We start from the raw sequence: 16,007 nt of genomic DNA on the forward strand, positions 1-16,007 counted from the left end.
CATAATATCCCTCCCTCCAGACTGTGGAAGGCCAGATGCTATGAAGGCTGGCTCCATGTGGATGGAACCTGGGGCCCCAGTCACCTTCCCAAAGGTGAAGCTGAGGTAGTTGAGGCCTGGCTGGAACATTGAGAAAAAAAAAACAAACAAACTGGATTTCCACTGCTGGCAAGTGCCTGTACTACCCTAAAAGTAAAAGATCAGCAGGCCACAGGGCTGGACTGTGCTCTAGAAGGAACTTCCTTCATGGCTGTGGGAGACATGGAGGAAGGTGATCTGGCTAGGGAGGAAGCAGTAGTTAGCAGAGAGGTGAAACAGAGGCATCCAAAACAGAGGGAGCCATAATGTCTCTCCAGTGTCCCAGCTGTGTTACAGGGCTGAGCGTCCCACCCAGAGGGACCCTCCATCTCCACTTGTCTGGAGGCCAAGGCTCTATATAGTACTGCAGCTTTATTGACCAGGCTAATCAGCAAGAACACATCAGTGGGACCTATCCAGACCCAGTAGGGGGGTCCAGCTGCCTAGAGCCGGATGTGAGGAACTCATAGTTCCCCCTCGAGTGCCCCCCAGAACCTAGCCTTACCCCTGCTCCAGGCCCTTGCTTAAGTGAAGGACTGCAGGGGGCGGGAAGACAATCGCATAAAGGTTGGAAAGGAAGATAGACCCGGAGCAGGAAGCATGGGGCTCATGTTGCCCCGCAGCTGGTAGAGGTGATCCGTGCAGGGCAGTGGGGACGTGCAGGTAGACAGGCAGATGACCAGGCTCACCACACAGAGCACTTATGGACGGGGTTCATGGGAGAGTCCTTGGGACAGTGGAAGGCCCGGCCGAATTCCTCAAACTGAGACACGCTGCCCAGGACCCTGGGGTTGGGGGAGAGTCCTCAGCAGTGTGGGCTTTACTAGCCACCCCGTCACTTCTAGGTTGACCCCTGTTCCTTCTTGTCCCTCTGACCCCATGCAGACACAAGGAGGGGACTGCCCAGCAAGGCAGACAAGCCTACCGGTAGTGCTCAGGCGCATGCTTGTCTGTCAGCACCTGCAGGTAGATGGACTGTGACCGTCTCTTGATGCACCAGTTCTGGGGACAACGGGAAAGGGGAAGAAGAGGAAGAAATGGAGTCAGATGTCTGCTGCCTGTTCTCTACCCTTTTCCCCACCCTTAGGCGTCAACAGAAGCCATGGGCCATCTCACCTCCAAGAGGACAGGCGATAGATAGGAGATGGATGGATGGATCGATGTGGATAGAAGAATGGATGGATGGATGGATGGATGGATGGATGGATGGATGGATGGATGGACAGACAGACAGACCAACAGACAGGCTGAGCCCTGGAGATGCTCATGTGAGGCCTGGGCCAGGCTGAGACTGAGCATGGGCACGGTGTTCCCTCCTCGGCCCCTCCTGATCCCTATCCAGTCTCCATCCAGCTCACCTGTGCAAAGGCAATGAAGAAAAGCTGGTTGTGTGTGTACTTGAGCCGATGCAGCGGGTGCTCCGGGCCATGCTCCCGGACCCACTTCTGATAGGCCTGTGGGTGCCAAGAGCAGGGAGCTGCTGTGGCCAACTGCCTGTGCTACACAGGCCTCTTCTCCATCCTTCACTCAGTCCTCCTCCCAGGAGGAGACTAGCCCCTCCCCCACCAGCCCCAGTTCTGTACCATCCATTCTGTATCCCCTGCCTGTCAAGCTTTCTACTCTGGCACGATGATCCCTCAATAGTGCCACCTCCTCCTGGAGGACCCCAGCCTAGGCCAGAGCATCAGCAGGACGGGAAGGGATGAGCTGTGTTTCTAGTCTGGGGTTCTCATCAGCTCCCACCTGTCCCCCAGCAAAGACAGAGAGGAGGCTGGGTGGCTCACATAGTAGGCCAGCTTGAGGCCTCCCATGTCTGCGATGTTCTCGCCAAGTGTGTGTTTCCCATTCACCTGCCGAAAGGAAACAGAAGAAGAAGCTGCACCGGTCTGCTGGCCTCAAACAGATCTGGCTACCCTGAGCTATTGCCTGACCCCCTTCCCTGGGAATTCAGGAGAAGCCTTTTCCTCCCCTCACCCCTACTATGTGGCTGTTTGTGTACACGGGAATCAAGAGCATGTGTGCGGGTACTCTATTTCACGTATGTGCACATGAGCATGCACGCTTCCAGTTTGTGGCCAGCCAAAGGGGCAGTGGAGGCAAGGGTGGAAGGTCTCACACGCTGGTTGTAGACGGTGAAGTTGTCATAGAGGCGAACGATGCACTCGGCCTTGCGCAGAAAGTGGCTGTAGGAGGTCTCAGTCCACCAGTGCAACAGGTTTCCTGAGCGGTCATACTGTCCCCCTGTGGCCAATGGCAATCCAGCACACTAAGACCACGCCTCACCCTAGGGCCAGGCTGGACACTAAGCCCCTCCCCTCTCACCAGCCAACCCCAGCTCATCCTCCATGACTCCTCCCACTCACTATCCGTCCTTCCCCTCCCCCAAGACCCTCTCATGCCTTACCCCAGTCGTCGTAGCCATGGGTCAGCTCGTGCCCAATGATGGTGCCAATGCCCCCGTAGTTCAGAGACCTGGACCCACAGCAGTGGGTTAAACCCTAGCCCTCACCCTCTGAGAGCCCCACATTGCTGCCCAGGCCCCTATTGCCCCAGAGATCTACCTATCTCCAAGGTCCTCAGCATGTGTCCCCCAGCTTCCTTATAGACTCCGTGAAAGGGACCAGTGACCCATGTCCAGCTGTGTTTTGGGAACTAACAGCTTACAAGGTTGGTGGAGACTGTGTCTTCAAGGAAGCAGGAAGGGAACTGAGGCATTCACTTGAGGGCTTCCTTCCTCATTGCTATGATCCCCCACTTTTGAAACAACTAATGGGGCCTAGAGTGGGTAAGGGGTATGCTAGTTAGCTTTAGCTGTAAGCTTGGCATAGCCTCGCATTATCTGAGCTAATGAAGGATTGCTCAGGTCGGATTGGCCTATGACCATGCCTTTGAGAGACTGTCTTGATTGGTGACTGATGTAGGAGAGCCCAGCCCACTGTGGTCAGCACCATCCCTAAGCCAGTGGGCTTATATAAGAAAGATATATAAGAAAGTAAGTTAAACAAGAGCCAGAGTGCCAGCCTGACACCTGCAGGCAGGGCTGATGCGCCCCCTACTTACTGTGGGAAGTCTGGGTCATACAGGGTGGGCTGCAGGATGCCAGCTGGGAAGACTAGGAGAAAGGCATGGTTAGTGGGAAACACCTCCACTTCCGGGCCCACCCGGGCAGGGCAGGACACAGCTCCTTACCCATTTGATTCTTGTTGGGCAGATAATAGGCATTGAGTGCCTGTGGTGGGAGGAGCCACCTATGTGAGGAGGACAGAGTCACCTGGGGGAGGGGGTACATGGGACTTCCCCCAGGAGCCCCACTCCCTAGCTTTCTTCAAGGTGGTCCTGGCATGCCAGCTAGCTTAACAGTGCATTCTCTGGGCTAAGGCACCACCTTCCTGTCCTCTCTCTTGTTTACGCAGGCCTGTGTTCCCAGCATGTTCTCTCCTCCCTCGTGGTCCTCCTCCACCCCCAGCTCAGGGCTGGGCACTTACGAGGATTTGTCCACCTCCTGTCGAATCTTCTTGACGGACAACTGGATACTGAATCGGATGCTGTTCAAAATGTTCTTGAAGTAGGTCTTCTCGTGGACCTCGAACTGTATGGGGACGGGCAAGACTCAGTCATGAGCTGGTGCATGGCCAGGCTCTTTCCTTGGGAGCCATGAGTTTTCCTCCAAGTTTGGTGGTGAGCTTTCCTGGGGCCTGAAGGCAGTGAAATCCTGCCTACCTCATATTCTTTGTCTACAGCCTCAGGTTTCAGCAGGAAGTCTGGATAGCCAACCATGACCATCATGTACTGGAGCTGCAGGTGAGAGATCAGGGGCAAAGGGCCCAGAGCCTCAGAAGACAGTCTCCCACAGGCAAAAAAGGGAAGAGGGCTCCAGCCTAGCATGGGTCTGGGACCAAGGGAGGACAGACCCAGACCAATTCCATAAAGGCATCTCTGTCTCCTTCCCCTCGTTACTCCCAGCGCCTGATATCCAGCAGGCACTCAAACAATATTTGTGACACCAACAACTGGGACTCAGACCCTATCTCACCTTGGCCCGAGCAGCTGCCTTGGTCTGGGCATCCATCCAGTCCAGCTCCTCCAGGCGCTGGCCCAAGATGTACTTGATATCTTCCACCAGCTGCTGCACCTGCAGGGTCAGAAGTCAGGGATCAAGGGTCAACTAAGGAAGTCTTAGATCTGCCCCCCCAGCACCTGGCACCTCAGGGATTCCTATCATCTGATCAGGGCACTGTGCTGGGCACCAAGGAGAGACATGGGCAGTAGGGACAGCAGGCTCCCCCCTGGAAGAGAAAACCATCCCAGCACAAGTCTATACAGTCCTAAGGTCGTGTCTCCTGAGCATGGCTAAGAATGACCCTCAGGGGAAAGACAGGGTAAGCCACCTACAGCTGACTGTATGTACAAGCTTCCCAGGGGAAGAGCATCCTAAAGCCTCAGAGACAGCTTAGCCCCTCTACCCAACCTGGGCCCTGGGCCACAAGAGGATCTGTGAGATCTTCCAGCCTCCACATTGAGCATACCACCTGCACCCCACCCTAGACCCACGGCAGCCTGACCTTGGCTTTACTGGCAGCTGAGAAGTGTTCATGTACAAAGAGGGCACCAAGAGCCATGCCGAAGTGGCGGTTGGCCTGGCCCAGGCAGACTCGGGCCAACTCCTGGGGCTTGTCATTGCCCTCCATCTCTTTGGCCAGCTCATGCAGTGCCTCTCGGAATGGTGGGGACAGGTGCTCACTCAGAACCACCACCACACGCCACACTAGGTAGTTGTGCAGGATCCTGGAGGCAGGGGGTTGTCTAATCAGATATGTATGTAGGTCATCACAGCCCTGCCCACCTGTGCTCCCTAGGATAGTACTCAGTACCTACCCACCCTGCCCCACTAAGAAGGAGAAAGAGATCAATTTAGATATGCAGAAATCAATTTGAACTGTCCCAAGCACAGAATATGATCTTGCTTCTAACAAGAGCCATTAAGCCTGGCCTTGATGGACCAGCATGGTTTCCCAATTACCCTTTGGTGTGTGACACAGAGTACTCAGAAATCCCTTGGTGGCTTTCTTTTCCTTCCCTGGATGTACAGGGACTAGCAGGATTCTCCCCCAAGGATCCCTTAGTGAAGTCCAAACTCTCAGCCTCACCATCCCAAGAGGTAAGGGCAGTTCAAGGGGATCCCAGCCTACCCAGGCTCCCACAGGGTAGGTGTGAGCACATGACTGAAGGATATAGATTTACCTACCAGCGCTCCCACCTGCCTTCTGCTGTGTGGCTTCAGCAGAGACCGGGATTACAAAGGTCACCAAGTGGACAGCTCTAGGGTGCTGATGGAGGAGCGGCAGGGGACAGGGAGCATTAGAGCATCTGCAGCCTCACCTTCGAGGTGTGGAGCGGATGAGCTGGGACACCTGCTGCATGTAATCCGTGGCCAGCAGCACCACCTCCTCCTCCTCCGAGAAGTCCTCCTGGAAGATCTGATCCAGCAGCCACTTCCACTGCAACTGTGGAGCCGAGGGCAGGGAAGCAACAGGAGACAACAAAGGGGTCCAAAAGGAGACAATAAAGGCACGTCGGCATTGAGGGGCATGGAAGATCTCGGACATACCTAAAGACGGTCAACTTGCAATCCCTGCCCCGCCCCCATCACCACCCATCCACCAGGTCTGGGAACACTCACATGGGGGGTGATCTTCTGCAGCTGCCCCAGAGTCACTTTGTTGTACACGGAGCTGACATCACGACGGAGATCATCATATTCTGACACAGAGATCTGGAGTGGAGACCAGATAGACCCAGGCCTGACCTATGTTCCCCGGCCTTTGTCCGGGTCCTGGAGGCTCCCAGCCCCTCCTGCTCACATTGGCCAGCCTCTGTTCCAGCTGAAGGATCTCCTGAGCCTTCTGCTCCACAGCGTCCGCTCCCAGTAGTCTGAGTAGACGCTCCATGAACACCCTGTATGCAGCCAAGATCTGCACCAGGACACGTGCTCCTGTTATGGGAAGGGAGACACCTACCCCCGCGACCCTCCTTCTGGGGCTCTTTCCTTCCCAGAAGCCCCAGCCTCTGCCTAGGCACCTTCTCACTCTCCTCGTCTTGAGCTAGGTACAGGGTTCTCTCTGGCAGGGTGAGCCCATCCTGGTCAATCTGGGGAGGAAAACAGGGACCCCGGGTCAGAAGTGCACGGCCAGTTTTCCAGCGTTTCCTCTCAAATGTCAAAGAAGAGAAGACAGACGGACGAGTCAAATACGGATCTGTTGTCACAAGCTCCGGGAGCATGAAAACCAACCCCTCTCTCAATCCAGAGAAGTTAGCCAAACCCTATTGCTCTTAGCTCAGCCTGAAGATGCCCTGGAGAAGCCACCTTTCACCCCTTCCCCAACCGCCTTCACTTTCCCCTCCTGTAGGGACACCGTGAGGCATTATACTGGGAGTTGGAACCTCTGGAATTCTTAGCCAACCCCAGCCTTTCAGGGCGATCGCCCGCGGGCTCCCACTCCCCGAACCCCACCTGCCTGAGGGCTGGGAATTGCGGCTCCCGCAGCTCAGCTAAACACAGCAATTACTCCAGGGAAATTACTTGCGCCCTCCTCCCGCGCTCTGCCCCTGCGCGCCCCGCTCCTCCCTGATCCCCTAGCTGTCCGAACCCATATCTTTCGGACGCGGGATGGAGCATGGGGGCACGCTGGGCCAAGGATGCGGGAGGTCTCAGGTGGGGTGCGAGGATTGTCGGGGAACGGGAAGGCGGGGGGTGGGGACACTCACGCGGATGACGTAGCGCGAGGAGTTCCTGTCGTCCAGGCTGACTGTAAGCGAGAAGAGCGCGGCCGCGCTGTACACACCCTGTGCCTTGTACAGCAGTCGGTTGAGGTCCCAGCGAGCAGCCCCCGGGCGATCGGCCGCGCCGCCCAGGTCCCAGCCGCCGCAGTCCTCGATGACCTCGAGCATGGGCCGCGGCCCGAGCCTCTCAATCTCGCGCATGTCGAGGCACGAGCGGAAGAAGGCGCGCACCTTGCGCTGCGCAGCGCCGCCGGGGCCTCCGGCGGGTCTCGCCAGCAGGCGCCGCAGACGCTCCTCGTTCTGCTCTCCGATGGCCGCGATCGTGCCGTAGGTGAGCTTGTCGTCGGGGATGGCGTGGCGCCGCAGCCAGCCTCCGCACGCGAACGAGTAGAAGTCCTGGCACGGGTCGATGCTGGCGTCCAGGTTGGCAGACAGGAAGCGGGCGGCGCGTGCGAAGGCCTTGCGCTCGGGGCAGCCCTCGGGACAGGCTCCGCCACCGCCCGCCGCTCCCGGGCCCAGGTATTTGAGCGCCAGCATGGCCGCCAGGATGGCGCAGAGGCCGGCAGCGAACACCAACCCCGACAGCAGGCACACCTCGCGTCGGTTCCAGCGGGGCAGCCCAGACCGGGACCCGCTAGCACTGCGCCCTGAGCCCCTCGGGAAGCCAGGAGGCAGTGAGGTCCCTCGAGCGCCCCCGGTGCCACACCGGCTCACATACTTGACTTCCTGGAACTCGTCGTAGTGCGCTGTCATGGAATACGGGGCCTCCATTGTGCCGAGGCTTTGGCTGCAGACCCCTTGTTTGGTCGATTATAGGCTGCTTCTGTCTGCGGGCTTTCTGGTCGGCGCCCACATGGCCCTCGGTCACAGCTGTAGGAAGGGAACATTAGCAGGCTCAGAGAGGCCCTGGAAAGTGAGGGGACCCAGAAAACAAGGGGTGGGGATTAGTTTAAGAAGATGGAAGCCACCTGTGATCCACAACCAAGGATCCCACTTCACTCCGTCAACCAAGAAAGAAGGGTTCAGTTGCCAGCAGCTCTTACTGGAATATTAGCCTTTAACCTACCTACCCAGGTCTCCACAAGCTCACCACAGAGTAAGGATGCTCGGACACAAAACCAAAGAGCACCGGGCACAAAGTGGGGGCTTCACTGACAACCTGTTTCCCTTGTCTTTGCCTTTCTTGCCCATCATCCGCTACAGCCAAGCCAGGTGGGGGAGGGGGAAGCAGAGGCCGGAGAAAGGAGGTGTGGTCAGGGGCTCCTCTCTGCGGACCCTGAAGCCTCCTTCAGTTCTCCGAACTAAAAGCGACCAGACACCCAAACTTCGTCCTCGGGGAAGTCTGCAGGAGCACTCTCAAGCCACCCTCTGGCTGTTTCTCTTCAATGGCCCCAAAGCCCACTAGTCCCTTCCCCAAGCAGCAGCCCTCTCCATTCCCCATCTTTCCCCCACCCCTACCCCCAACCCGACGGCCCAGATGGAAAACCAGAGACTGGTTTCATCATTTGCCACCCATCAACGCCCCGGGCCATCCCTGTCGTCAACAGGTTCTCCCCAGAATCCAAAGTTGGGAGAAGTTTCACCCCCTTTGCTGCGCCAGCCCTGAGCTCAGAGTCTCTTGCGTCGCGCGGCGCAGTCAGCGGAGCTTGAGAGCCGAGTCCTGGAGTCGCAGCCGCAGCCGCAGCTGGAGCCAGAGCCGGGAGGACAGAGACAAAGCCGAGAAGCTCGGCTCGGCAGCCGCGGTGGCCTCGGAGGTGGCAGTGATGATGTCCTCGGAGGCGGCGGACCCGAATGACACTTACCCGGCAGGTGCGCGTCTGGGCCGGGCGAGGACCGAGGGAGGGGTCGGGAGCAAATCCCGGCCTCAGCCGGAGAGGAGCTGGGCTGGCTGCGGCTCTCTTCGTGCGCCCGCCGCCTCTGCCGCCGCGCCGCGCCGAGCCGCGCCGCGCCGCCCGCCAGCCCCGAAGGAGGGGGCGCGCCGGCGGCTCCACCCTCCTTCTCCCGCCCCCTGCACCCCTCCTTCTCTCTGCTTCCCTCTGGGCTACCTGTCAGCTCCAGCAGTGCGGAGGTGGGGATGGCGACCGCGGAGATAACGCTCCTGAGAGTGATGCACCAGCTTCTGGCTCCAGGACTCCGGAGTCCAGATCTGTCCCGGGAGGAGGAAGCACGGTCCCTTCTGATGAGCCACTTGGAGCCACCTACCAGTCTGCGGTAAAGGGACTGAAGCTAGAGATCTGGAGGCGAGAGGGTCGTCTGGGCCGAGCTCACAGAAGCTCAGCCTAGGGAGGACTCCAATGGGCAGGTGAAGAGCCTGTATCTGGACCAGCACTCTGCCAGGCGCCATCAGCACCAGGACTTCTTTGTCCTTTTAACTCCTGCCTGCCCCATCTGGGTTCTGGTTGGTGCAAGACCCTTTACCTAGCTCTCCTGGGGAGGTTGCAAGTAGAGGCTGAGGCTGTGGCCTCCTCAACCTTAGGTTTTCCTGACATCATTGGCAGGAAGTCCCAGACCCACATAGAAAGGCCTAGAAAAGGATGGTAGGGTGGGGAGAGGGAGGAATCTTGCTCCACTTCCCTCACAGGACTTCACAGGGTGAGTTTGTCCAGTCTTCCACCCATTCCGGTTGGCTGTACTAGCTTTTTAAATGTTGGGGACCTTGCTCCTTCCAGGAGACAGAATCTTTACCTCTCCACTGTACCCACAAGGTGAAGCCCACAGGAGACCTAGACCTGGGAGCTTTCTGAAGGACTGATATCTGCTTTCTCTGCCTTGACTTACCCATCTCTTCTGGTATCCCCAGCAAAGGACCACACAGCCCCAGCAATCCCAATCCTGTGGCTCCAGCCTGCAGCCCTGGCCTAAGCAATGTTTCAGACATTGGTGAAGACCCATGTGATAGGAACCCATGTTGAGGTGGGACCACGGAGAGCGGCCACCATCCCGTCGCCATCCCCTCCGGATGTTCTTCTGTCAGCTACCCAGTCACTGGCCTTTAGTGGCCACCTCTACCACTTTCCTGCCTGTCCAGTCTGTCCATTTCTAAAAGTCCCACTCACAGGACTTTCATTCTGACCATCCTAAGGTCCTCTCCTGCTCCGTGCATTCTTCTCAGGTCCAATTAATTCTACTGAGGAGCGATGGAATTACGCAAAATGCCATGTTTCCGTAAGGGGGGAGGGGAGGGCAGGGCGGTGGCAGAGTGGCTCTTTGTGCTTTTAATCTGCATTTTCCCCTCAACATTCCATCTCCTGGAGGATAATTTTCCAGCCTTTTCAGGCCCTGATTGGTATCATTTCTCCGGCAATGACAGCTTTTATTTTCCCCGAAATGAATGCCGTGAAATTTCCAAGAAATATAAAAATGGATATTGTCTCAAGGAGCCGACTACTCCGACAGCAAGGCACAGAGGCAAGCATGCTTCCCCGGGGACTTTCCTCTGCATCCACAGGAGGATGGGGACCCTGGTCCTCAGTCTCTTTATTTGCTTCTCTCCTCTGGGGTCAGTCCTTGGATCTCTTCTTCTGGTCACCACTCACACACTCAACTACCATTGATCCATTCATCTGTCTCCCGGCCAGGCGGATTGGGCCTCCCCGGCTGCCTGTTCTGTTCAACATCTTATACTTCACACTGAACCCTGAGTGCTGAAGTAAGCTTAGAATTGGGTCCTTTGACCATTAGGCCCTTGTCACCTTGACATGTCCTGTGGTCAGGCTGTCCATAGAAAGGGTTCAGAGAACCACTCCTTCTCTCTCCTGCCTATCTTGCTCCATCGATCTCTGAGGTTCTCAGAGATCCTCCTTCAGTTGCTACGTGCTCCCAGATCGATGAAGATTAGATTGACAGGACCTGGCCATTCCTAGCTGAGTCCAGAAGAGCCCCAAATAAGGTTCTAGAAACCCAACTCGGGGAAAGAAGGCAGGCGGCAGTCAGAGAAGGCATAAGGGGGTATGAGGGACAGAAGCATTTGGAAGCAGTTCTTTGCCTCCACACGAGCCAAAGTCATATCCCAACGACTGTGTTGATGGATTATCACTGGGTTTGTCTTCTAGATAAGGAGCGCCTGTAGCCCCATCTCTGGTACAGCTTTGGGACAGCAATATTCACAAGGATTCATGGCTATTGAGCATTCACCAAGGTGCTGTGTATCTTGCCCTAAACAAGGGAGGGAATATCCTAAAGCCAGACCACCAATCCAAGACCTAGCTATGGTCAGTGCCAGCTCATATCTGTACCGTGTGGGGTAGAACCCTGGCCCCTGCAATGTGTCAGCTCTGGGCTACACCACAGCCTCTCTCCCATCCAGCCAGTGCCCTGGTCTTCTAGCAGTTGTGAGTTGTCTCTAGGCCACAACCAGTTTCCTGGCCTCCCTGGGCTCATCCATCCATTATTCACAGCACAAAATGGATTTTTAATTTGAGAAATGAAATGACTCTCCCTAGTGGCTGGTGTGGCAGGGAGGGTGGGGGAGAGAAAGGTCGGCTCTTAGAGATGGCTGCACACTGCTGGCTGTGGCTCTCATGGAGAAAATTAATGTCCACGGCAGGTTTGGGGGGCCACAGGGGCTACAGGTACATGCACCCCCACCCACTACCCATACTGTGCCTTTACTAACATTGTTGCTGTCATGGATTGAGTTAAGAGTGCCATTCTGTCCTGAGGTGGCCCATAGTGAGGTCTGGGAGCAGCTAGAACCTGCCACCCATTTGTTTTCTCCTGGCTGGTCTGTCACCTTTCAAAGTCCTGGTCCTCACTGTCTGGTCATCTGGTTTCCCAGGATTCAGCCCATCCAATGATTCACAGATCAACCTGGAGTTTTAAATTGTATTTTATTTATTAGTTACTTATTGCCATAGGGTCTTACTTTGTTGTCCCAACTGGTCTGGAACTTCTGGGCTCAGGTGATCCTCCTGCTACAACCTCCTAAGTAGCTGGGATCACAGTCAGAGTAGACAAGCATGGTGGGCTAAGAAATGGCTTTTTAATTTTTATTTTATTTTATTTTTTTAGCTTTTCTGAGATAGGGTTTCTCTGTGTGGCCCTAGCTGTCCTGGAACTCACTCTGTAGACCAGACTGGCCTCGAACTCAGAAATCCGCCTGTCCCTTCCTTTCAAGTGCTGGGATCAAAGGGTATACCAACATGTCTGGCATGAAATGGGCTTTTAATTTTCAAATAAAATGTCACTCTCTGGTGACTGGGGTGACAGACAGAGACCAAAGAAATCTGGAATCTCCTGCACCCAACCTCTTGTAGATTCCCAGTTGAGCTCTATGTAAAGTCCTGACTCTTCACTGTGTATCCTCTGCTCTAGGCCTTGGCCTCCAGTCTCCAGAACCCTGAGTCACCCCTCATGATGACTAAGCTTAGTCAATTTAATGTAGCCTTTAAGGCAGTGGCCTCCCCCTCTCGTGTGTGTGTGTGTGTGTGTGTGTGTGTGTGTGTGTATGTGTGTGTGTATGTGTATGTGTAGAGACCAGAGACCATCAGCAGGTGTCCTTCCACAGGTACTACCCATCTTGTCTTTTGAGACAAGTTTTCCTTGGTCTGGAGCTCGCCAGTAGACTAGGCTGGCTGGACATCATACCAGGGAACTTCCTGTTGTCCCCCTGCTTCCTAGCATGAGTTTTCTAAGCATGGGTACCACACCCAACTATTTTTAAAACATGGGTTCTGAGAACCCAACTCTGGTCCTCATGCTTGCACGGTGAGCATCTACCCAGCTGAGATGTTGCTCCCCAGCCTGGAAGTGGTCACTTTTGTGTCCTTCTCACCCTTCCCAGTCTGAGTCTCCCCACCCGCTCTCTTTCTTCCTTACGTAACTCTGATCAAGTGTCATTTCCGGAACACAGCTGGCTCTCCTATGCCCCAGGACCTTAGCACTTACCGACTGGAGCATCCTTCCTCTGTCACCTCTTGGACAATTGCCAGTCATCTGTCTGGCTTTTGGAGGGCACTCCCCAGTGGCCTCTTCAGTCCTCTAGTCTGGACAAGTGCTATCTCCATGGGCTTGGGGCATGCCCTCCCGGAGTCCCCACCATACTGTGGGGACAGAGATTTAATAAGTGGGCTGCAGGAATTTACCTGTACTTACCAACACAGCACCAAGATTACAGATTCTCCACCACGCCCAGCCTCTAGGGATTGAACTTGGGTCCTCATGCTTGCAAATTGGACACCAACTAAGCCATTTCCCCAGCCCCTAGAATAATGTTTTATGTTAATAAATGTCTAATTATCTTTTTGTTTCAAATAGTTTAAATCATTTAAGTCATGCACATTTGCAGGGGACCAACCTCAAGAGTCTCCTTCCCATCGCTTCCCATCCTCTGAAGCTCCACCCAGACCCCATGTGAGCCCCTGGCTTCTGAGGGCTTCTTGGTCTGACCCCACACACTTGATCATGGCAACTGAGTATTCTTCCTCAAGCCCACTCTACTTTTGGAGCAGCTCCACATCTGCTCCCAGAAACCCAGGCAAGAGCATTTTGAAGCTGGCTGGGGTCCAGCTCTAACCCCAGATCCAGACCTAAGCTGCAAGAGTCGATCATACTGAGGGCAGGTACTAGAGGCTGGCTTTACCCAGAAACCTCTGAGTAAGTCTGAGACCTTGTGGCTAGGACCTTGGCCTCCTGTCCAGACACCCTGCCTCCAAAGGCCTTTCCTGGATCTTCCTGTCTGGAGTGGCCCAGCCATCTTTCATCTGTTGCTCTGGGTACATCTTGTACCAGATTTGTCCCTACCTGACATTCTCTTGTGACTTGCTCTGTTCCCAATGGCAGCTTCCCTTCCTCAGTCTGTTGAAAGCACCATCCATCCTGTCTAGTGAGGTTTGGGCACAGGGTCAATCTCAGGGGGCTAGGCCTGGCCCTGGCCCAGGCTAATAGAGCAGACAAGGCAGTATCACCCAGAGGGAGAAAGGATATGGCATTGGGAAGTGGAGTTTGGAAGCCTGCAGCTCTGACAGGTGGGCCTCTGGGGCTAGCCATTTTGATGGAGAGCCAGCTCGGCTCTTGCTGCAGACAGGAACAAGGCAAGGGATCAGGGACTGTGTGGCATTGGACCTCACAACCTTGGCACCCCTTTCCTGCCAGGGTCACCATAGCCACTGCCCATTACTGCAAGAAAGAAGCCAAAGGGACCCAAGCGGAATCTCCCTCTGCTCAAAGGGTCTCCAAGTCCCCTCCCCCCCCCCCCCCCCCCCCCCCCCCCCCCCCCCCCCCCCCCCCGCACTTCATCATCATTTCAAGTGATTGGAGCTGAAGGGGATTGTTAGATAATTAAAGCCGAGCCACTAATTGTTCCTTTTAGGAAAGAGAGCCTGCAGAGGGGAGGGGACATGGAGTCTCAGGTGGCTGTGCCTGGCTCTGGCCCTGGGTAGGGCCTTCTAGAATGTCTCTGTGTGTCTGAGGAAGGCAGAGACTTGGTAAAATGGATGGGGAACCAGGGCAGAGCTCAGGGCCCAAGGGGGCACCTTTGTAATGCCACGAATATCCATGCCTAGCTATGTGCCCTGCACCCACCCATCCAGGTGTAGACTGGAACGGGCCTTGGCAAGGGTGTCATGTTTACAGTATCCTCCGTAAACAAGAGGCAGGATTCCAGGCTGGCCCCAGTTCCAGGCTGACCTCTGAGCGTAGAGCCCTGGCGATAAGTTCCTGCTCAGCCTTCCTCTACTGCTGGCCCCTGAAGCAAGCTCTCTGCCTTCACAGAGTTAGCCAACAGTTTAGAAAACCCATCACATCTGGGTCTGCCATCAGCTTGGTTCCAAAGCCCCTCCTTGAGAGAGATCCTGGGTCTCTGCCACTGTTGCCAATGGAGGTTTTCGTTTGCTATTGCTGTCTATCAACGCTACCCGAAACAGCCATCAGGACACAGCTGGACTCCTTCACAGTCTCTTTGTTCCTGGCTTAGGTGTGGCTAACTATATTTTTGTGCTCAGTGTCCCACTAGACTTAGATCAAGGTGTCAACCTCAGCTGTCACCCACCCCTGAGGCTCAGGGTCTTTTACCCTGCTCACTGGTGGGGCAGAATTCTGTTCCTTGTAGCCGGATGTTTCAGGTTTCTGCCCTGGACTTGCTGTCCATCAAGGGGTGCTTTTAGCTCCTAGGGTCACCTGCATTCCTTATTAGCATCCCCATCTCTGAAGACAGCAATGGGGACCCCCTTCACAACTAATCTGAACACCTGCATGATCACCTTGAACAACCAAGAGAATATTCTGCTCTAAGGGGCTCATGTGCTAGGTCAACCCGCCCTAACAATATCCCCCATTTTGAGGTCAACTCATGGGAATCCTCACTGAATTTTCAAAGCCTTTTCACAGTAGTACCCAGACATGTGATTGAATTTCAGGACTCTACTAGAGGTCTAGAATCTTGATGGCCCCGTTGAATCCTGCCACAAGGATGAGTCCAAGGTCAAAGCCAATGCTAACCCATGAGCACCCAGCACTGATCTGACCTGGTTAAGTTGTTTGGGTTTTCTTTGTTTGTCAACTTGGAACACACGGGGGTCATCTGGGAAGAAAGAACTTCAATTGAGAAAATGCTTCCCTCAGATTGAAGTCTGTGGGACATTTTCTTGATCAATGGCTGACATGGGAAGGCCCAGCCCATTGCGTGCAGGTGGTCCTGGGTTGCTTTTGGCCACGGTGTTTATCACAGTAGCAGAAGCCTAACTAAGACAGGCTCTGAACTCTATGGCTAAGTTATCTCCTTCAGTCCTCAGAGTGGTCCCAGGAGTAGGCACCACGATTCCCCAATTTTACAGAGAATACAACCAAGATACCTCAAGTTCCACAAAGCCACACAGTCGATACGCAGCCTAGCCAAGATGCAAGAGTTACCCCGGGTCTGGTCTAGGCCTTGCTGTCTGTTCTTGGGAAAATCATGTAACTACTCTGTTCAATGAAAACCCTAAAATACACTCTCCCTAGACAAGCAGGTCAGATCCCATGCTCACATGACAGAAGACCGGCAAGCTGGTGCACGGTTCCAAGTGTGGCTCCAGGACTGACACCTGTAATACCTGATGAGGCGAATGGGACCCTGATGCCCATCTAGCTACTGCCAGTCTGACCCTGCAACTCAAGGACAAGGCCTCCCAGCACTGAGGCCGAGAGGCCTCCCAGCATCAAGAACCCCAAGA

The 16,007-nt window shown here is 55.2% G+C and overlaps 1 protein-coding gene across 2 annotated transcripts; it reads right to left on the minus strand.

Annotated features, from left to right (window-relative positions):
- Nucleotides 1–433: 433 nt before the first annotated feature.
- Nucleotides 434–9,012, minus strand: Ecel1 (endothelin converting enzyme like 1). 2 transcript variants are annotated; one of them, XM_021163104.1, is made up of 18 exons: nucleotides 8,904–9,012; nucleotides 6,844–7,728; nucleotides 6,157–6,225; nucleotides 5,940–6,050; nucleotides 5,759–5,851; nucleotides 5,458–5,582; nucleotides 4,641–4,863; nucleotides 4,112–4,210; nucleotides 3,799–3,873; nucleotides 3,564–3,667; nucleotides 3,268–3,326; nucleotides 3,139–3,190; nucleotides 2,483–2,550; nucleotides 2,195–2,319; nucleotides 1,863–1,928; nucleotides 1,437–1,532; nucleotides 1,004–1,080; nucleotides 434–863 (listed from the first exon to the last, which is right to left on the minus strand). In XM_021163104.1, the coding sequence occupies exons 2-18, from the start codon at nucleotides 7,627–7,629 to the stop codon at nucleotides 764–766; spliced, it is 2,328 nt and encodes a 775-aa protein (XP_021018763.1). In that variant the 5' UTR covers nucleotides 7,630–7,728; nucleotides 8,904–9,012; the 3' UTR covers nucleotides 434–763. The 2 variants fall into 2 exon arrangements, with proteins under 2 accessions (XP_021018763.1, XP_021018755.1); XM_021163096.1 differs by lacking the exon at nucleotides 8,904–9,012 and adding an exon at nucleotides 8,661–8,777.
- Between the last annotated feature and the right edge of the window lie 6,995 nt (nucleotides 9,013–16,007).

This window comes from Mus caroli, chromosome 1 (genome assembly GCF_900094665.2).
Source record: "Mus caroli chromosome 1, CAROLI_EIJ_v1.1, whole genome shotgun sequence".
Lineage (NCBI taxonomy): Eukaryota > Metazoa > Chordata > Mammalia > Rodentia > Muridae > Mus > Mus caroli.

Bases quoted from the DNA above. Each gene is read 5' to 3' on its own strand.
- Ecel1 (XM_021163104.1), bottom strand. From the start codon at position 7,629: ATGGAGGCCCCGTATTCCATGACAGCGCACTACGACGAGTTCCAGGAA. The intron at 6,051-6,156 runs GTGCCTAGGCAG...GTCCTGGTGCAG, and splicing joins AAGACGAGGAGAGTGAGAAG to ATCTTGGCTGCATACAGGGT. The intron at 864-1,003 runs GTAGGCTTGTCT...CCCCAACCCCAG, and splicing joins CATGCGCCTGAGCACTACCG to GGTCCTGGGCAGCGTGTCTC.